This window comes from Danio rerio, chromosome 15, assembly GCF_049306965.1.
Source record: "Danio rerio strain Tuebingen ecotype United States chromosome 15, GRCz12tu, whole genome shotgun sequence".
NCBI classification, from domain to species: Eukaryota; Metazoa; Chordata; class Actinopteri; order Cypriniformes; family Danionidae; genus Danio; species Danio rerio.
Genome location: NC_133190.1, coordinates 16,475,611 through 16,498,667, shown reverse-complemented (window position 1 = coordinate 16,498,667; position 23,057 = coordinate 16,475,611). Strand labels below are relative to the sequence as shown.

Genomic DNA, 23,057 nt, shown 5'->3' with positions numbered 1-23,057 from the left:
AGTAAACCACTTGTCTTAAAAGCGACAAGATAACATCACTTAAAAACCCATTGTAACTTTTTTTGGAACTCTTCTCTACAAAAGGCGTCCAGCGTCTCTAGCCTCCTGTGCCTAGACTGCAGCTCTGCACAAGCAGTTTGGCCAGAGGAGAAATGGTTGTGCCTAACTTAGCCTGGTTTCTCTTAAGGTTTTTTTTTTTTCTTCACTTTTGTCATTTGGTGAAGTTTGTTCCTTACCACTGGCTTGCTTGGTTTGGGACTTGTGGAGCTGCGCATCGATGGATTTGCTCTTCAGTGTTTGCACTTACAGCAGTGAAAAATGTAACCACACTGAAATATAATTATATATATTTATATTTCACTGAAATGAAATTTAAATATTCTCCTTAAACTTCATGATAAAAAGCAATAGCTGCACTGTAAAAATCCAACTTACAAATTGTTAATTCAGTTTAAAATGATAAGTTAGGTGGACATGTTTGTGAGCTCAGAGTTGAATTTAGTCATAAACACTATTTAACTGCATGTTTGGAACTGTTTGTTCAATGAAAGTTAAGAAAAATCAGTTGAGGGGACTTTGAATTTAGATTTTTTAATTTGAGCATTTACCACTGTAAAAACTTTAAAGCTAAGTTAACTTAAAAATTGAAAGCAATTTTGATTTTATTAAGCTTCAGTGCATGAAGTTATGCCAAATTATTCCATAAGGTATACTTGACTTTAAACAGCCTTTTCAGTCAATAAAAAAAAAAAAAAATGCCACAACTTTAACCACTGAAGCTTAATAAACTCAAAATCTTTATGTTGCTTTAAAGTTTTAAGTTAACTCAAATTTGTATTTTTTACAGTGTGGGTCTTTAAATAATTGCCTTCTTCCGAGCGGCCTTGCTTTCTGAATTTGAAATTACCAATGCAAATTAAGGCTAGAATGAATGACCCAATTATGCTGCATAAACAGGGCTCTTGGGCATCAAACAATTGTTTTGAAAACAGAGGCCAATACATTCTCTGCGATTTCAGTTTAATCCAATACGCCATGCTGCTTTTAATTCCATAATAATACTCAAAAAATATGTTTGGATTTAATTAGTGTTGCTATTTTTTATTTTGGTTTTGATCCAAATCAGAGTGATTACTCCCCGCTTGTCCAGCATGACTGTAAATAACTGTATAAAACATTCAGCAGGATTTGTCCTGACGATAAATTTAACTAATAGTCTCTAATTTAGAAAAAGGGCTGTTTGTTGATGTGTCTTGTTTCTTGTCCTCAGCACCAGAGAGTTTGAGAGCGTGGAGATGAATAAGCTGCGTCAGAGCCTGCGCAGGAAGAAGCCCACCTACGTGCCAGAGGCCAGTCGACCACACCAGTGGCAGGCGGATGAAGAGGCTGTGCGAAAGGGCAAATGCAACTTTCCTGTCCGGGTGAGTTGAGAAATTAACTTGCTCTTTGAAAGGGCTTCGATTATGCTTCTTACACTTCCTTTAGTGCCTAAAAATGTGCAAAGCTGCAAAGCACAAAGTCTGTTCCTGAGGGTATGCAGTTACATAAATATTATGGGCCATATGCAAATTCAGGATGCATAAAATTGGCCTAAAACTGAAACTTTGCTTTGTAATGATTTATTATTTATTATAATATGAAGTAACATGTAGGACTGTTTACATTTAACTCGGTAACTGAAAATTATACTATTTTTACCCCTTGGTTAAACAAAATAATGACCTCAAATCTGAGGTGAAGGCTCCGCCCTCTTCTGAGGAGCAGAGGCTCATTTGCATTTAAAGAGGCACCATGTGAAAATATGTGAAAACCTTTTGACTTTCACCCAAAAATGGCCATAAACATGTAAAATATGTAAAATGTGAGGTATTTTAAGCTGAAAATGTACAGATGCATTCTGGGAACACCAGACAAATGCACCATATGACTGCTTTAAGGCCTTGTCAATATATTTTTAAATGAAAATGGACAGTGCATGAAAAATGCTGATGGCAGGCTTCCAAATTCATCAAGATTGTTTTTAATAGACAGATTGCTTTAATAATTTATAACAATGAATATGATCTGAAAGTGGGGTCACAGAAGGCCTTTAATATGTGAAATTACTTCTGGCTAGTACTGGCTAGAAGATTCTAGGTCTTTTAGATTAAGTATTTCAAAGATGCTTTCTTGTTTTATTGATGCTTTTTGGGTCACTTTATTTTAACGTACACTTCAAGCTATTAACAAACCATTAACGAACCATTAACTAAGATTTTTGTTCAATAAACCTCTAATTAGCTGCTTATTAGTAAGATAGTAGTTGGGTTTAGGTATTGGGTAGGATTAGGAATGTAAAAAAACATACTTTTTAAGTGATAATAAACAGTTAATGTCTTAATAATAAAGCAGTAGTAAATGAAATTAAATGAGCTAAATAAATAGTGTTTGTTTCATTTTCATTAAACTCATTTGAAATAAACTCAGCTAACATAAAATATGCGTAGAAATGAGAGGGTTCATTAAATGATATAATATATTTTCGGCTGATACATTTTCGGTGACTGATCTCTAATATCTACACACTTTTAGATTTTCATTGTTGCACATTTTTGCGGTTTTAGAACAATATAGAGTAAAAATTAATCTAACGTAAGGGGTCATAATCCAATAATTTTTTTTTATTATTAACTACTACTGTTTTTTAATATTTTGTAAAATATTGATCAAAGTACTACTAATAGTTTAATAAAAATGAATTAGATTTTTTCAGAAATCACCAGGCGACCCCCAACACTGTCATTCGAACCACCATTGTTTCTCAACCCCCACTTGGGGAACCACTGTTCTAGACAAGCAAAAACATCATCTTGTTTCAAAAATAATAGATCAAAATCAAGTGAGTTTCTCATTAAAACCAGCATGACAGTTTGTTTTTTGCTTTTCCAGAAAATGCTTCTTGGTTTAGGCTTTTTTTATTTTTTAGATATTTAGACTAGAAAAAACACACACATACATATAGGTAGGGCTTGACATTAACTTTTCTGATCACCAGCCACAGTGGCTAGTAGTTTTCCAATGTTACTAGCTTTTCTGCATTTTTACTAGCCACAAATTTCTTGTTGGGAAAATATCATTTATATGCATAAATATGAATATGACATGCAACAATTACTTGATTTAGATTTTGTGTTTTTGTCCACATGACTCCTAAATTATTGCACGTTTTGTGCGTCGTGTATGAGCAAATGGGCCATGGTTTTGTAACGTTGCATTACAATTAGTTTTTATTTCAAATGACTTTTCAGAACTCAAAATGAGGGATTTACACAAAGACTTACAAAAAGACACATTTGGAGCTCTTGAAAGCAGCAAGACTGTGGGTGCATTAGCATAACATTTTCTCTGTTCTAAATGAACGAGAACCTATCACAGTTGCGTTCCAGACACGGTTGCTTCAAGCAAGGAAACAGGAGCACGCACGCGCTTTAGCAGTCGCGCGCATCACATCAGCTGTGTGCGCGACTGATCATCCTCTCATTCTGTATTCACCTTCTTTCTATTGCTTGCATGAAAGCAATTGTTGTAAGTCGTGCTGTTTCTCGATTCTAAGATCACATTTATTCACACAATTTGTCATCCTTATAGTCGAACACTGCTTTTAAGAAAACCACTATTTAAAAATTAATTCAACCAGCTAAAGTGGCTAGTGGGAGTGACTGTCTAACCTGCCAAAGCTGAAATCAACTTGCATTTGGCAGGTTGGCGGGTGTTAATGTTAAGCCCTGTATATAACATGTATGTACACTGCTATTTACCAGTGGTGTAAAGTAACTAATTACAAATACTCAGACAAGTGTAAATAGTAGTGTTTCTCAGATACTGTAACATATTAAGTAGTTTTTAAAATGTGTACTTTTACTTTTACATTTTTAGTGCTGTATCGGTACTTTTACTTTACTATTTTCCTTCAACCTGCAGTTACTACTTTATTTTTTCTTGTCTATGGGGATTAGAAAAATCAGTCCTGTGATTCCTGTCCAATAAAATCGCATATAAAAGGTGAATCGCCTCATAATGAACTACCTAATGGACATGGGTGATTTATAATTGCAGCAAACTTTTAAAAGCATTAAAAGTGTTCAAGAAAATGTCCAAAATCTTTACACGTATTGACCCAGAAACTGTTTAGAAGCATGTCACTGATGAGAAGATGACAGATCTGTATGATGACTGAAATGGCCTTAAACATCTAGCAGGCACAGGACGTCCACATAGCTTCAGATTGATGTTGTACCTCAATTTTATAGTGAGGTTGCATTTTGTTTAGAAAAGAAAATCCGGTTGACATCAGAACCCTACATCAGGCTGACGTCAATGTCTTAACGGCCAACCTATAATAATGATGTTACAGCTTCACATTGTGTGGACGCTACCACTATGACGTCTGTCAGACGTTGGATTTTGGTTGCCTTACCTGACGAATAAATGTCAGTATTTGACATCAATATGATGTTGGTTTAAAATGTTGGTTTGACGTTGGATTGTGTTCACTTTCAAACAACCAAAAATCAACCAAATAACAATGTCATTTGACGTCGTTATTGGGCATCAAAATAACGTCCTTAAATGCTGGCTAGACGTTGAATTTTGGTCACATGAGATCACAACCTAAATCTAATCTAATATTAATGTCTTATGACGTCATGTGCCTGCTGGGCAATAACTAAATGCAAACTAAATATGTTTACAGTACACACATGCACAGGTTACATGTAAATGCATCAGCTTTTTACAGCGTAATACTCAATACTCACTACTCTTGAGAACTTTTGAAATGTCTACTTTTTACTCATACTTTCAGTAATATTCACAACAGATACTTTTACTCTACTTGCACTACAATTTTAGGCAAGTGATGGTACTTTTACTTAAGTGTGATTTTTCAGTACTCTTTCCACCTCGGCTATTTAGCAATCAAGGAAATTGAAAAGAAAAAGGACAGCATAACAGTCATATTTAACCTAAAAAACTAAGACAAACAAAGAAGTGGACTGACTTTTTATCATTTCTATATGGGTTTTCTCTCAAAATATTGATAAACATACTTAACGTAGTCAAAATATTTCTTAATTAATTAGATTAAAATCATTTGACAGTCGGATTGTGTAATGAGAAGGGGCTCTTTGAAGACCGAAGAAGGTCTTTATTATTAAATAAAGTGGAGGAAGTATTGCAGTGAATCTTACATAATTAAATTCGTCCTAATTCCGCTGTCCGGCCTGAGGCATCAGGGGTCTGATATGTGTGCTTCTGTAATGGCCTCTGTCCTCGCGGTCCCTGTAATCACATAACTCTGGCCTGATGACTATTAATTGTGTTCCTGTGAGGACATTTTGATTGGTTTACGCTGGAGAAAATGTCACGAAAAAACATCCTCATCTGCATGTTTCTTAAAGGGGCACATCATGAAAATCTGACCTTCAGCTATTAGCTTAAACAGCTATTAGCAAAATGTCATAAAGATATCATAAAAATAAAAAAATTGATCAGTCTAATCCGAAACTAAAGGAAAAAAATTGACTTTTTTCAATAATCGGGAGCATCTACTGTAATAATAAATGTGAAAAAAAAACACAAGTAATTATTGTCTTGATTTCAGCAATTCATTTATTAATTAATTTTCCTTCGGCTTAGTCTCTGATTGTCACCACAGTGGAATGAACCACCGATTTCAGAAATATTATGTCAAATTTAAGTGAGTTTTTTTTTTAAAACAAGCAAAATTACTGGCCAATTTAGGTGTGCAAAATTTGTGCCGATTTTTTTGCTTACTCCATTGGCAGATTATTTTGCTTTTAATGCTGTAAAATGCCAGTCTCCATGAGGATCATTTTAACTTCAAAACACTGTTTTAAAACAAAAATTCACCAATGTGAACAGAAATGTCATAAAAATATCATTAAAATATTAAATTGATCAGTCTAATACAAAACTAAGGGACAAAAAAATCTGACTTTTTTCTATAAGTGGGTGCATCTAAATGTGAAAAAGCACAGCTATTACCTTTGTTTTGGTAATTATTTCTCTGCAGGAATGTGTATAAAATGAACTGTTTAGATTGTGCACTTCTAATGATGAAAGAATTTGATCCTTTATTTTATCAGCCTTTAATTTGCACCACCATTGCAGCAGTTCTACATTTCTGTTTTTCTCGCTGTAACAGCTGAAGATTTACAATGAGCAACATCCAAATAAGGAATACATTAAGATTAGATTTCAATATTGAAGAAAATGTGTTGAAAAATGTTGGTAAAGTGTCATATATTTGCTCAGGATGAACAAATACATTGTTAAATATCTGTGTGGTTCAGATTTGTGAGAAGAAGCGCTGTAAAGTCTCTGGCAGCAAGGAGTAGGCAAAAGATGCCATGTTCAGAGGAACTGTTCATAATCTTCACTCAATGTTCTATTAATGTTCAGGACACTTCATGTTCAGAAGAAATAATTAAAACTGTTAATAATGACATTTGAGGACTTTTTTTTGTGAAATCACTTATGCGGCCCAGCCTCACCCAGACTTTGCCTCCTGCGGCCCCCAGGTAAATTGAGTTTGAGACCCCTGAGCTAAATAATCTGCCAATTTGGGTGAGCATAAAAATATTATTTCAAAGTGGGGATTAAAAGTGATTTAAAAATCTGACTTTGTTCTATTATCGGGTGCACCTACTGTACAAAACAATGTGAAAAACTATTATTTTTGTTTTGGTAATTCTTTCTCTGCAAGAATGTAGGGAACTGTTTAGATTTTGCACTTCTAATTATGAAAGAATTTGATCTTTTTATATTTGATCAGCCTTTAATTTGCACATTTCCACTCACAGCACCAGTTCAGCAGTGCACAACTTGGCATTTATGTGTGGAGTTTGCATGTTCTCCCCATGTTCGCGTGGGTTTCCTATGGGTACTACGTTTTCCTCAGCAGTCCAAAGATATGTGCTATAGGTGAATTGGATGAACTAAAATTAAACATAGTGTATCAGTGTGTGTGAATGTAAGTGTGTATGGGTGTTTCCCAGTACTGGGTTGCACCTGGAAAGACATCCGATGCGTGAAAAATATGCTGGAGTAGTTGGTGGTTTATTCCGCTGTGGTGACCCCTGATAATCAGTGACTAAGCCGAAGAAAAAATGAATGAATTAAGTTAATTTTATCCAGGAGTATGTTTAATGTATTTATAAGGTATAATTCAACCAAAAATACAAATATTGTCATCATGTACTCGTCCTTATGTTATGTTTCCAATCTGTATGATTTTTGTTGATCTTCCAAACACAGATAATACAATTTTAATGAGACCTGAGATTATTTTCCCTCCATTTTAGGTGATTCCTCTAAGGTGCCATTTACACTAGTGCATTTTCACTTTAAAACATTTACGTTTTGTCTGGTGCTTAAACTAGTCTGCCATCTTTCATACACAAAACAAAACACCAAAAACCCAGTATTTGTTTGGAATAGGTATTTCCATTTCAATATAGTCTAACTTAAATGCAGAATTTTGAAAATGGAGGCATAGCTAGCCACAATCCCTCTTATGGATGAAATTTCTTGTCTTAATTTACTATTTGCATCTACATATTATGCATCTTCCATTTATGCATCATGTACAGTTGAAGTCAGAATTATTAGTCTTCCTAAATTATTAGCCGCCTGTATATTTTTTTCCCAATGTCTGTGTAATGGATAGATTTTTTCAACACATTTCTAAACATAATAGTTTTAGCAACTACTTTCTAATAACTGATTTCTTTTATCTTTGCCATCATGACAGTAAATAATATTTTACTAGATATTTTTCAAGATACTAGTTAGTATTTAGACAAAAGTGACATTTAGAGGCTTAACTAGGTTAATGAGATTAACTAGGCAAGTTAGGATAATTCATTGTTAGGCAAGTCATTGTAAAGACAATCAAAAGAAAAAAAAAAAAAGAAAAAAAAAAATATATATATATATATATATATATATATATATATATATATATATATATATATATATTTCCTAATGGGGCTAATATTTACCATAAAGTTAAAAAACTAAAAAACTGCTTTTATTCTAGATGATTTAAAACAAATAAGACTCTCTTCAAAATAATACAATATCACATGAAATACTGTGAAAATTCCTTGCTCTGTTAAACATCATTTGGTAAATGTTTAAAAAAGAATTACATTTCAATAATTCTGACTTCAACTGTATGCATGTAGTGATAGATTCATAAAAGTCTGTATGAAGAATTTTTGTGAGTATAGAGCATGAGAATAGAATGCATTTAAGTCTGTGTGTTCACATGAGAAAGCACACTATCTGTTCGAAAATGACCATGAAACCGTATTGTATTATAACAAGTCCCGCCACGGTTAGGAAACAATGAAAGGAGTTTCAGCACAGATGGCGTCTGCCAGGAAGAGGAGAGAGATAATGGTGGCAGGCAGATGAGAACCACTAAGGAGTAATACATGTTTCGATAAAGTATCAGAAAAGAAGGATTTGTGTCATTAAGTTGACGAAGACCGGCTACAGTCAAAGAACTAGAGGTACGGTTTAATTGGGGAGAAACAGAAGACTCGGAGAAATGGGAAAAAAACTCAAGATAAGAAGACAGGTGCAGATAGAGGAAACATACAGTCTTGCAAAAGTAATGCAAAAGTCTTAGGCCACCATCAGCTTTGGGAGGCTATCTATCTAAAATGAGCAGGTTCATTACTTTTGTGTGAACAACTGAATACCTATAAATATACAAACAGAAAATATGGGAAATATGGACACACTGTTCAGAACAAAATTACTTTTGGAATCAAAATACTTGCATCAAAAATCTGTGTTTAACGTGACCTCTTTAGCACCAAGCAATTTGTTGTTGAGTCTTTTCTGAAATGATGTGCTATTTACCTAATATCAAACATCTTTCTGCATTTCTAAGAGTCCTTCCTTAGATTTAGCATATTGTATCTTTCTTTTTTTCTCTAGGTGAATCTCATACTCCCTATAATTTTGCCTATGCATACTGTACATAATATTCAGGTCTGGACTTTGTGGAGGCCATTTCATGACTGTCTTTGCTTCATCAGCTGTTTTTCTCTCCAAATATGATTTCATTACATTAGCAGTGTGTTTGGGATCATCATTCATTCATTCAGCAATGCGTGACCTAAACCAGCAACTTTTTTTGCTGTGAGGCGACAGTGCTAACCACTGAGCTACTGTGCTGCCCGTTGATCATTATCATTTTGATATATAAAACTATTACAAATTAGATATTTCTAGCAGGAATTACATGACGGATTAAAACCTGTCTGTACTTTTCAGCATTCACAGAAAATGTAAAACACTGTTAGTAAGAAATTAAGTAAGTAAGTAATGTGCATTTATATAGCGCGTTTATCATGTATGGCCATACACCCAAAGCGCATTACAATCAGACTCCTTCTGTTTTAAAACAAAATGGCACTGGAGTAAACTACCTAAAATGTCATGAAAGTATCATAAAAATAACAAATTGATCAGTCTAATTCAAAACAAAGGGAAACAAGGTCTTGATATGATAACATGTCTACATGCACATATTGCAGTAACCACACATTCAAATGTGTGAGTGATGTTTGATAGTAACAGGAGAGTAAATGGAGACAGAATAAAATTTGTAAATGAACTAACCCTTTAAAGATTAATAATAGTCATGTTGGTTTGCTTTGGAACTAAAGAATTGTGATGTATTCAATCAGCTGAAGTCAAACATGTGCTGGATTCAGACTTCGAAAAAGTAAAAGCAGACATGTCAGTTAAATTACCATATCACATTGTAAAAGTGTAATTATTAAAGGCATTTAAGGTGGTTTATTCTTTCATATGAACACTGAGAGTTGTGCACAGTATTCATTCATTGCTTTTCTGCAATTATGGCATGAGAACAGAAGAATGTTTATGGTTTCAGTGGCCATACTGCATTAAACTAGACTACGTAACAATAAATATAATGTTTAATTATGCAACAGGTAGTCTGATGCTGATAATTGTCTGATTTTACTGAGGAAATGCTTTGTAAATACAGTATGTTGTCACTGACAGATTGCAAGCTTATGTGTCTTTAATAATTCATAATTATTATATATATATGTATATATATATATATATATATATATATATATATATATATATATATATATATATATATTTTTTTTTTTTTTTTTAAATAATTGTTTTAGGATTTTTTCAACTATTTATTAGACAGAAAAATTGAGAGTATAGACGGGAAAGTGTGATATTTTAATTCAATTGTAGGCCATTTTATTTATTTATTTATTTTACCAGATATTTTATTTCTATTATTATTATATTTTGTTGTATTTGGAGTGTCAGAATAGGAGGAAAGGCTCCACACTTTTCTGAAGAGGAGCAGCTCATTTGCATTTAAAGTGACAAGCCCAAAAACGGCGTGTTTTTCTCACTCCCAAATAGAGGCACATTTAACAAGCTCTAAAAAAGATATGTGGAGTATTTCGAACTAAAAATTCCCTCGCATTGTTTCAGACGCATTCTAGGCACACCAGAGATGTATTTCACATCTTATGAAAAAGGCATGATATGTCCCCTCTAATAGAATCCTCATTGAAATCCAGACTAGTGCTGTTTGTGCCAAGACAGATTTCCCTAAAGAAAAAAAAAAAGTGTTTCTGTCATTTCTGTATGTTCTTGTCAAAATAATAGCCTCAGCAAAAATAACGCAGAAGAGTGCTTCCTTTTCTGTTCAGGGAGCTAATAGTGTGGTAGGTGTAGAGCATGAGATATAGATAGTGTGTGTTTCGTCATGCTGATCTCTTGTGTTGTGTGTGTGCAGTATCTCGGGCTGGTGGAGGTGGATGAATCCAGAGGCATGCATGTGTGTGAAGAGGCAGTGAAAAAGCTAAAAGTGGTGAGTATCGGATCCTCACATTATAAAACATACGCTTGCTGTAAAAAGCAGACTGGCAGCAAATGAGCCAAAGCCCATTTTTGGACGTACAGTCAATTTTCTGAAGCAATAGAAACATTTTATGATTGTTATGCACATTTGTGTAATCAGCAGTAAATGGGGCTTTCAAAAACAAGATGGAGCTGCATTTACACATAGCCATAGTTATATATTATAGTTATTTATATTATAGTTATATTATTATGTAATGTTATTTAATTAATATCACATTCATTACATTAATTTCTGTGATCATCTCTGTGAAAATATCACTTTGAATAAGATGTTTTACCTTACTTTAACATCAGTCAAGTGTTTGAAATAAATACTTCTGTAAGATTAAGCTGTATTCATGTGAATAAATGTCATGCTGAATCAATAAATGTAGTTAAATCTTCTGTTTATTCAGCAACTGCTATGGGGATTTTCTGGGTTTTTCCTTTTTCGTGGTGTATTTCGAAGTGTCCACACATGAGCGCCCTCTGGCTTTTAGAGGACATATACTACTGATTACAGAACTAGAGATCTGTGCGGGACTCATTTTTTAGTCCCGATCCTGCACGGTTTTATTCCGCACTCGACTGCTCCTGCTCCTGTTGTATATTCAGCCTTTGTTCACCCACACTGCCTGAGTCTTGTGACTGCTAAAGAATTAACTTTGAGGTATTATCACATCGCGCAAAGGGTTATCTTTTTATTTTTTCCAATTTGCTTATGACTCATGAAAAAGACTCCCATACATTAGACTTGCCTGATGTGGGTTTCCTAACAGTAAACTGGCCATTTTCTAATGCAGGCTGAAGGACAGCGCATCTTCACTTAGCCCTCGCATGTTGGTAAAGCCCGCTCTGGGGACAGTTATGTAGACGATGCACACACAGACATGCACCTGCAGAAATCACTGGTCAAGCATTCATCATGTGTAACAGTCGTAAGCACTAGCTGTACCAGTGCTCAAAAAGAATGAGGAAATCACAGATATGCTGTTTCGAAATACCGTTGGGACTCGGGAGCGATATATTGTTAGAACGCCCACTTCCATTCAAATTACACTAGAGTTACTAGAGTTAATAAGTTAATGTGTGTTAGAGTAAGAGTTAGAGTTAATGTGTGTGTGGATGTTTCCCAGAGATGGGTTGCGGCTGGAAGGGCATCCGCTGCGTAAAAACTTGAGGGATAAGATGGCGGTTCATTCCGATGTGGCGATCCCAGATTAATAAAGGGACTAAGCTGACAAGAAAATGAATGAATGAATAATATAATATAATATAATATAATATAATATAATATAATATAATATAATATAATGTAATGTAATGTAATGTAATGTAATATAATATATATTATGAAATAAATTAAATAAAAAAGATAATATAATTACTTAAAAATGATAAATGATAATTTAATATAATATAATATAACATAATATAATATAATTAATAGAAAATTATAATATAATATAATGTAATTAAAAATAATAATAAAAAGCATAATATAATGTAAAAAAAATAATATAATGAAATAAAAATAATAATATAATTAATTAAAGCTATGATAATTTAAGTTAATGTATAACATAATAAATAAATAAATAAAAGACTGAAACACTTTAATGCATAATTTTGCATAACCATTAAAAACCAAAACCAGACACTAAAATCAGCACTTCATTAGTGAGGACTGATGATTTAATGCTTTGAGAGTCTACAGAGTCTCCTTTGTTTGGAAAATCAATGGATATGGAGCGTTTTTGTACTGTCAATTGTCATATCCTGAGCCTACAAATCTCGTAGCAGACCAGTAACACAAGCATTCTTTTTGAAACACACTTTTGTTTGTGAATCTTGTCTTGTTTCCTCCTCTGTGTGTAATTCAGACAGTGTGTGTGTGTGGGACTCTAATGTTTTGGCGCTCCTCCATCTGTCCATGCACACTTTCCTCCTGCAGAGTCTGTCTACACACACAGTGACTTGATTTATTTTCTGTTTTTTCCCCAAACCCCCAAACTCTCCACCTCGTTCAGTCTCATCTCTCTTCTGCTGTCTGCTCAGGTCTCGATTCTGACTTTCAGGCTGTTTGTACCGTCGACTGAATCTCCTCGGTTCTCTTGATTTATCCCAGTCCTTCACTTTCACTTACTCCTCCAGTTGTTTCCAGATTAAAAGCATATTACAGTGTCTAAAGCTTTGGTCTCTGGGTAGACAGACTCAATAAAAGATTTAAAGCCTTTCGGTAATGTGCACTATACACTAAAAAAGATTATTCACTGGATTTACTATGTTATTTTAAGATAAGGGGTTGCAAACAATTTATATAGGCCGAATTTAATCAAACAAATAAATGTATGAATATTCAACTTAATTTGTTTGTTTGAATTTACATATTTATAGGTAACTAGTGCATTGTAACTTTGTTTTGGTGCTCTAATAAATGTTTGTTTGTTTGTTTGTTTGTTTGTTTGTTTGGTTGGTTGGTTGGTTGGTTGGTTGGTTGGTTGGTTGGTTGGTTGGTTGCACCAAAACTATATAAATATATTTCAGTTTTTGGAGAAATTTAACTATAAGGTTACTTTAGTTAATGTTAGGTAATGTATTAATTTTTAATAATGAAGTGGTGAATCAATTCATGCTGTAGAAATGTTGTTAATTTTTGTTAATTCGTGTTAGTAAATACATTAATTAATGGAACAACATTGTAAAGTCTTACCAAGTTTTTAATATAAATATAATTTGAAACATATACATTATTGTTTAATACACTCAGCCCTATATTAGATACACACGTCCAACTGCTTAACGCATATTTCTAATCCGGCAATCACATGGCAGCAACTCAATGCATTTAGGCATGTATAATAATAATAATAATAATAATAATAATAATAATAATGCATTGTCATTATTATAATTATAGGTTCAACAAAACTAAAAAAGTTATTAAAATGTTTAAACTTACAACAAGAGCTGCTAATAATAATAATAATATCAATAATAATAATAATAATGATAATAATAATAACAATAATACATTTTAAAAATTAACATTATAAATAAAAAATTATCATTTTTAAAACCCATTTTACATTTTTCAATTTGAGAAATGTCAAACTTAGTAAATAATAAAGGCAGTAGTAGTATTAGTACAGTATAGAATGTTAACCAATAAGCCCTCATCACTGAAATGTGTCTGGTTTCTGCATTTCATCACAGCTCAGCATGTTGTTGGACAGCTCTATGATAAGTTGTAGGAAAGAAATCGAGCTGACAAAAGCTGAAACTTTCACAGAATTTTTTTATGCTAGCAAATCAAAAGCTCTGTGGTACTGCTGAGATCCCAGTGTGTCTAAAGATTGATGTTGTTTCAATTTTTCTACCCTCAGAGTGGGAAAAAGACAGTGAAGGCTGTGCTCTGGGTGTCTGCTGATGGCCTGAGAGTAGTGGACGACAAAACCAAGGTAAGTGTGCTTTGGTTTTTTGTGCTTAAGCTTGTTTTGTAGAGCGTTCATTGAAATCCATTAAAGAAGCCATAAACTCTAGAATCACAATTCCCTTGATTTTTTGATATTTAAGAGGTCACTGTACTACAAAATCATCCTGTATGTTTCAGAGTTCAGAAATTTCCCGTTTTTATAAAACAGCTTATAATTAAGATATTATATATGCAATTAAGTGGATACTACTACTATAAAAGTTAAACATGCTAGTTTTTTTTATCTTTTTGGTGATGATCTGAAATGAAACCGAAATTGATATTTTAAGTGTGACGCTGTTGTCATGACAACCAGTTAGTATAATCGAACCAGTTTGTTGTAACTGGGTGACACTCTTGATTGTGTTCAATTTGCTCCTGTCCAAAAAAGCGTTTTGTTTGATTTTTAAGAAATAGTTGTATTTGTTTATAGGGTTGGGCGATGTCGACCAATTTGGCATCGTACAATGTCAAATGTGAAATGTTGCGATGGAAGATGGCATCGTCATCTTAAGCAGCGGTGAATTAATTATTTCTGAATAATCATTTAATTCATAACAAATTAATTATTTGTAGCCAACCGTTTCAACTAACCTGGTTTTTGTTTTACCCATAACCAAATCATACATAAAGATAAGTTACACACAAATTACTACCTGTCAATCACTTCCGTGTGACTCTGGCATGAATAGGGTTCTGTGTCGTTATAGTGGCGTCAACAAACTTGTTTGGTAAAAAAGGTGCACAACCAACAGGAACCAACTAACACTATCTGAGGTATTTGCTAAAATTACTAAGTATAAGCGTGAAAGTGAAAGATTGAAGCAGTGTACTGATGCTGTGACACGTTCCCTGACAGATTCAAAAGACCGAAGAGTCACCTGCTGACTGCTGGAGCTCAAACGCGCGCATACACTGCAGCGCATGCCTGTGTGTGTGGTGTGTGTGTGTGTGTGTGTTTGTGGTCACATGGATTGCGTTTTCAGCAGCATAATGCGGAAAGAGGGCTTTTCAGAAATGCTAGATGAAACAGCAGTGTGGATGTGGATCGTTTTCATTCTAAAATAACATTTTAAAGTTAAGATGTATTAGTGTAAACGGGGACTGAGTGTGTATTTTTCACGAGCAGGTTGCTGCTGCAATAGGGGCGGAGGATTGTGATGCCGGCTCAGCATGGTGAAATCTATTGGCCATAGGCGATTGACGATGGCATCGTCTATCGACCCAACCATAGTTGTCCAAAAATTTTTCTTTGATTTGGTTCCTTATTTACCATGGGTCGCCACAGCGGAATGAACCGCCAACCATTCCAGCATATGTTTGAGGCTAAAGATGCCCTTCCAGCAGCAACCCAGTACTGAGAAACACCAATACACTCTCACATTCACACACACTCATACACTACAGCCAATTTAGTTGATTCAGTTTGCCTGTAGCGCATGTCTTTGGATTGTGGTGAAACCGGAGTACCCAGAGGAAATCCATGCACAGGGAGAACATGCAAACTCCACACAGAAACGCCAACTGACCCAGCCAGGGCTCAAACCAGTGACCTTCTTGCTGTAAAGCAACAGCACTACCTACTGCGCCTCCGCGTCACCTATGTTATATTATTTTATATTAATTTGCTATGAGGGAACTAGGGTTGGGTGTGTTGACCAATTTGGCATCGTAGGATCTCTAATGTGAAACATCGCGATGGACAATGGCATTGTCGTCATAGGTGAAGATGAATGAACTTTTTGTAGCCTACAGTTTCAACTACCTGACCCGCATGGTCTTTATTTTACTCATAAACAAATTATAATTAAATAGAGATAAGTTACCACTTAAATTACCACCTGCCAATCACTTTTTCCACGGGAGGTTGGTTGGTAAAAAACCTCAGAGGGGCTCATGACACTGTGTTTGGCTGTGTGTGTGTGTGTGGCTGTGTGTGTGTGTGTGTGTAGTCACGTGATGTGTGTTTTCAGCAGACGGAGGGCTGTTCAGAAATGCTAGGTAAAACACGGTGTGGATGTGGATCATTTTTGTTTTTAAGTGACATTTAATACTAAGACCTATTGATGTAAACAGGGCCTGTTGTGTGTATTTTTCGCAAGTGGGTTTGCGACAGGGCGGGGCTGAGGATTGGCTCAGCATCATGTTATCTATTGGCCATTAGCAATGGATGACGGTATTGTCTATCAGCCCAACCCTATGGGAATGATGCACAAAAAAGCCCCGCCTCTAGTTTTATGTCATGCCTACACAATGACATAAAAGTCAACTTAAAAACTTTCGGTTCACACTGATTTTAAATGAATTATGACTTGTTTTTCAGAGACTTAAAAACCTGTTATTAATTTATTTTTAAATACAAAACACACTTAAAAATGATTTATGTTTATGCATATTTATTTAAACCAAGTTTTGCTATAATAAGCAATTGTTCTAGACATTGATAACTTTGATAAAATTAACAACCCCTGATGTAGACCCTCAGACACATACAGACGTTTACATCGGTGGGCATGCAGCCATCCTGTCAAAAATGTTACAAATGCAAAACTGTCAGCTAACCATAGCAGTGGGTGTTTACCTCTGATCTACACTCAGCCATACCTATTTATTCAGTGTGTTTAGAAGAGGAGTGCTAAAGCAGGACAGAGACATTCGTTCATTTTTCTTCAGCTTAGTCCCTTATTTATCAGGGGTCACCACTGTGGAATAAACCGCCAACTATTTCCCCATATGATTTACGCAGAGGATGCCCTGCATAAACACCCATACATTCTAATTTTAGGCTAATTTAGTTAATCCAATTCACATTTACTACATGTTTTTGGACTGTGGGGGAAACCAGAGCACCCGGAGCAAACCCACACAAAAACTGGGACAACATGCAAATTCCACACAGAAACGCCAACTGACCCAGCCAGGACTCGAACCAGCAACCTTCTTGCTGTGAGGTGACTGTGCCACCGTGCCACCCAGGACAGAAATATTTGCTTCTAAATAAAGTTTTTCATAAAAAAATCTAGATTCCATCAAAAGTGAACCACAGAGAACAGTACAAACTAAAAAGGCAGTTCATGACCCCTTTAATAAGTTTAAAAAGCCTTTAAAGACCCAAAGAGCCGTCAATTAGCCGAGTCTGTCAGTGCAAGAGAAAAACTGCAGGAAACACACAACAAGCGGTAGGAGGAAGCTGGCTGAGCTCCAGAAGAGCCGTCACATGATCGTCCCACTCCATGATGCATCACTCAGACACGACATGACTTTTAAGGCCAAGGGTTCCCATGCCTCTCACGGCTGGATTTTTCCTTTTCAAAGTTTGGGGATTAATGTAACATCCTTCCCTCACACAAAACCCGGAAAGTTAACCAGAAAAGGTCAAAGGCCTCCCATAATAGCTTCAATTATGCCCTGTTTTTCCTTTTCAATGCACACAGTCAAAGGCGGAAAGCCACAAAGTTCTCTTTTTTTGTTTCTCGTCAGGCCTCAGACTCCAGCATTCACTTGCTGTGCTCTTCTGGTAATCGTCCTGTATGTATGAGTCAACAGGGACAAATAATCCTTCCTGCCGCCGTCACACACACACACACCACCTGTGTGTCCTGTTCTGCTCCTCCACTCTCTCCTGATAAACTCACGATTAATCAAATTTTGGTTACATTCTGATTCTGTTTAAGCTTTCGTTTTAGGTCAGGTCAGGATCTCAAAAAACATGACTGCAGCAAGACTGTATAAATCACAACATATTGCAACCCCAAATCACAAAAATGTTGGGAATGTATGGAAAGTGCAAAAAAAAAGAAAGTAGGGATTTCCAAATTTATTTTGACTTGTATTTCATTGCAGACTATATGAACAAAAAATATTTCATGTTTTGTCTGGTCTACTTCATTTGTTGACATCAAAATTTCATTGTAAATGTACAGTGCATCCAGAAAGTATTCATAGCGCTTCCCTTTTTCCACATTTTTAATATTACAGCCTTATTCCAAAATAGATTAAATGAATTTATTTCCTCAAAATTCTACACACAATACCCCATAATGACAATGTGAAAAAAGATTTTTTTTAATTGTTGCAAATTTATTAAAAATAAAAGACGTGAAAAATCACATGTACAGAAGTATTCACAGCCTTTGTTTAATACTTTGTTGCTGCACCTTTACCAGCAATTACAGCCTCAGATCTTTTTGAATATGATGACACAAGCTTGGCACACCTGTCTTTGGGAATATTTGCCCATTCATCTTTGCAGCACTTCTCAAGCTCTTTCAGGTTGGATTTTTCTGATCAATAGGATTAAGTCTGGGCTCTGTCTGGGCCACTCAAGGACATTCATCGAGTTGTTGTGAATCCACTCCATTGATATTTTGGCTGTGTGCTTCGGGTCATTGTCCTCCAGAAAGATAAACGTCGCCCCAGTTTGAGGTCAAGAGCACTGAAGTAGGTTTTTTTTCAGGATGTCACTGCACATTGCTGCATTCATATTTCCCTCTATCCTAACCAGTCTTCCACTTCCTGCTGCTGAAAAACATCCCCACAGCATGATGCTGCCACCATCATGCTTCACTGTAGAGAGGGTGTTAGCCTTGTGATGAGCGATGCCTGGTTTTCTCCAAACGTAACGTTTGGCATTAACTCCAAAGAGTTAAATTTTATCCTCATCATACCAGAGAATTTAGTTTCTTATGGTCTGAAAGTCTTTCAGATGCCTTTTGGCAAATTTCAGGCGAGCAGTGGCTTCCGTCTGGCTCCTTTATCATACAGGCCTGATTGGTGGATTGCTGCACAGATGGTTGTCCTTCTGTAAGGTTCTCTCTCAACAGAAGAACACTGGAGCTCAGACAGAGTGACCATCGGGTTATTGATCTCCTCCCTGACTAAGGCCCCTTTCCCCCGATCACTCAGCTTAGATGGCCGGCCAGCTCAAAGAAGAGTCCTGGTGGTTTCAAACATTTTCCAGTTACGGATGATGGAGCCTCGCGAGCAGTGCGAGCTCGATGGAGCGATTGTTTACAAGTGTGGAGTCCCGTGAAGGAGTTAAAGTTGTTGCATGTCCGCCGGTTCCTGCCTCAAAACGAGCGAGTTTGAGCCACTTGTACATTCAGGAAGCGTTCAGAAAAAAACAAAACAGCAGCGAAGAAACTCGACACCGAGGAACATTAACACCTCACTGTCCACTAGCGTTTTGGAAGTGTTAATGCAGACCAACAGTGATTACGCGCAGAAGTATAATGCAAAGCTACACGCATTGCATGCACCGTGGATTAAGCCTGGTTTATACTTCTGTCCGACGTAACCCATGGTTCATGCATCGCACGTAGCTGTGCATTTATACTTCTGTGCGCTGTCTCTGTTGGTCTGCATTAACACTTCCAAAACGCTAGTTGGCAGTAAGGTGTTAATGTGTCTTTGTGTCAAGTTTCTTCGCTGGTGTTTTGTTTTTTCTAAACGCTTCCTGAATGTACAAGTGGCTCAAACTTGCTCATTTTGAGGCAGGAACCAGCGGACGTGCAACAACTTTAACTATGAGGTAAACACAAAACAAAACTTTCTATCCGGAGTTTTTTACAGTACTCTGCACTTGTAAACACTCGCCCCATCAGGCTCGCGCAGCTCTCGGTCCCACCCTGACTCGTTATCGCTACCAAGCCGACCAATGACAGAGCTTGCGCTACGTGTCGTTGTGACGTGTAGTTACATTTTTTGAGAGGTGTGCGTCAGCGACGCATTATGGGATATTGTGTGTAGAATTTTGAGAAAATAAATGAATTTAATCCATTTTGGAATAAGGCTGTAAAATAAAAAAATGTGGAAAAAGTGAAGCGCTATGAATACCTTCTGGATGCACTGCTTATATTTTCCTGTCATTCAGATTTACAACAATTTTATGTCTTTCTAAATATTTTCCAATTAATGTTTAACAGAGCGAAGAATTTTTCACAGTGTTTCCTATAATATTTTTTATCTGAAAGAGACTTATTTGTGTTAGTTTGGCTAAAATAAAAGTTTTGAATTCATTTAAAACCATTTTGACTGAGCAATATTTTTTTTCCCGACTGAAGTTCTACAGAAGTATCGTTATACAATAACTTGCCTAATTAACCCAGTTAAGTCTTTAAACTGCACTTTAAGCTGAATACTAGTATCTTGAAACATAGCTAGTAAAATATTATGACAAAGATTAGTTATTAGAAATGAGTTATTAAAACTGTTATGTTTAAGAATGTGTTGAAAAAAAATCTTCTCTCCGTTTAACAGAAATTGGCAAGAAAAATATACAGGGGCTAATAATTCAGGAGTGCTAAAAATTCTGACTTCAACTGTATATTGTCCACAGTAATCAAGCAGCTCGGCTTCACTCATCAGTAGTCATTCTAGTCAAAGTGTTATTGACAGGAGACTAGACTGTTTTATTTTTGAGTCAGCTTTCCTGGACCTATAAACTTGATTTCCCGTCCGCTGTAAAGCCCATTGAGCAGGCTTTGAGAGCTCTGATGGGCCCTTCAGTCAGTAATGGGCTGACAGTGAACCGGGCCCCTCACCTCTTGTACTCGTCTCTTTAGCTCATGCATTATGGAGGAACTGTGGCCCCTGACTAGGAAACACTAGCCACTGTTTCACTGGGAGGTCCAGGACACACAAAAGTCTTCACTCATGTTAGGACAATAGTCAGGAAAAAAAAGCCCAGCGTGTGGTGCTTTGGTCAGAGACGGAGGATCATGGACACGGACTCCTAGTTTCTGTGAATTAAAATAAATGTTGGTTTCGTAATTGTTTTTATTTATTTTTTTGTCATTTGCACCAAATGTATTATATTATATTATATTATATTATATTATATTATATTATATTATATTATATTATATTATATTATATTATATTATATTATATTATATTATGTTATATTAATTATATTATATTGTATTGTATTGTATTATATTATATTATATTATATTATATTATATTATATTATATTATATTATATTATATGCATTTATTTAAGCTTCTGAAAAGAAATTGGGAAATAATACTAGTAATAATAATCCATATAACAATTATTTACAAATAATGATTAAATAGATACTTTCAATATACTTTCCATTGTATTGTTCCTTAAGATGCCACAAACAGTTTTTTTTTTTCTCTGCAGGACCTGATTGTGGATCAGACGATTGAAAAGGTGTCATTCTGTGCCCCGGACCGTAACTACGACAAGGCTTTCTCTTACATCTGCCGTGACGGAACGACCCGCCGCTGGATGTGCCACTGCTTCATGGCCCTGAAGGACTCGGTGAGGAGAACAAAACGATTAATCCTTCATTCCCCGCAAAGTGGGATTAAACAAGGATTATAGCAGTGTGATCTCAACCCGAAGAACTGCTTAAACACCATTATCTGCACTTGGGAAACACTAAAAATAAGATCATATCACAACACACCATTACTAGTCTAGACAAAAACAACATATGATGTTTTTATCCATCCCATCCCAAAACAAGAAACAAACAAACACTGACTAATACTAAATAAATAATAAGAAATATCTAAATATTTAAAAATGGTTGTTAAAATAATTGTAGTGTTTTTCAAATTAAAGTGTCAAGTTTTTTTTCCTGAATCAAGTTTATTTTTCACATCTTATGGCTAACAGTTTTTTCCTGTATTAAATCTATCGTCAAATTTATGTATCTTTAAATCTACAGTAAAATTTATGTGTCCTTAAATTTATAGTCAAATGTAGGTATCTTAAAATCTATAGTCGAATATATGTGTCTTTAAATCTATAGTCAAATAAATGTGTCTTTAAATCTGTGGTTAAATATATGTGTCTTTAAATCTATAGTCAATTATATGTATTTAAATCTATAGTCAAATATATGTGTCTTTAAATCTATAGTCAAATATATGTGTCTTTAAATCTGGAGTCAAATATATGTATTTAAATCTATAGTCAAATATATGTGTCTTTAAATCTATAGTCAAATATATGTGTCTTTAAATCTGGAGTCAAATATATGTATTTAAATCTATAGTCAAATATATGTCTTTAAATCTATAGTCAAATATATGTGTCTTTAAATCTATAGTCAAATATATGTGTCTTTAAATCTATAGTCAAATATATGTGTCTTTAAATCTGTAGTCAAATATAGGTGTCTTTAAATCTATAGTCAAATATAGGTGTCTTTAAATCTGTAGTCAAATATATGTCTTTAAATCTGTAGTCAAATATAGGTGTCTTTAAATCTGGAGTCAAATATATGTCTTTAAATCTATAGTCAAATATATGTCTTTAAATCTGTAGTCAAATATATGTCTTTAAATCTGGAGTCAAATATATGTCTTTAAATCTGTAGTCAAATATATGTCTTTAAATCTGGAGTCAAATATATGTCTTTAAATCTATAGTCAAATATATGTCTTTAAATCTATAGTCAAATATATGTCTTTAAATCTATAGTCAAATATATGTGTCTTTAAATCTATAGTCAAATATATGTCTTTAAATCTGGAGTCAAATATATGTCTTTAAATCTATAGTCAAATATATGTGTCTTTAAATCTATAGTCAAATATATGTCTTTAAATCTTTAGT

The 23,057-nt window shown here is 34.9% G+C and overlaps 1 protein-coding gene across 4 annotated transcripts in view; it reads left to right on the top strand.

Annotated features, from left to right (window-relative positions):
- numbl (NUMB like endocytic adaptor protein) overlaps positions 1–23,057 on the top strand; it is a 121,749-nt gene that overhangs the window by 83,892 nt on the left and 14,800 nt on the right. For all 4 annotated transcript variants that reach the window (XR_012390504.1, XR_012390503.1, XM_005173378.6 and 1 more), the window contains exons 2-5: positions 1,271–1,421; positions 10,880–10,954; positions 14,373–14,447; positions 21,612–21,752. Coding sequence is in view for 2 of the 4 variants with exons in the window: in XM_005173378.6 (XP_005173435.1) it covers positions 1,271–1,421; positions 10,880–10,954; positions 14,373–14,447; positions 21,612–21,752 (442 nt within the window). In the remaining 2 variants the exon portion in view is untranslated. The remainder of the gene's footprint in view (positions 1–1,270; positions 1,422–10,879; positions 10,955–14,372; positions 14,448–21,611; positions 21,753–23,057) is intronic.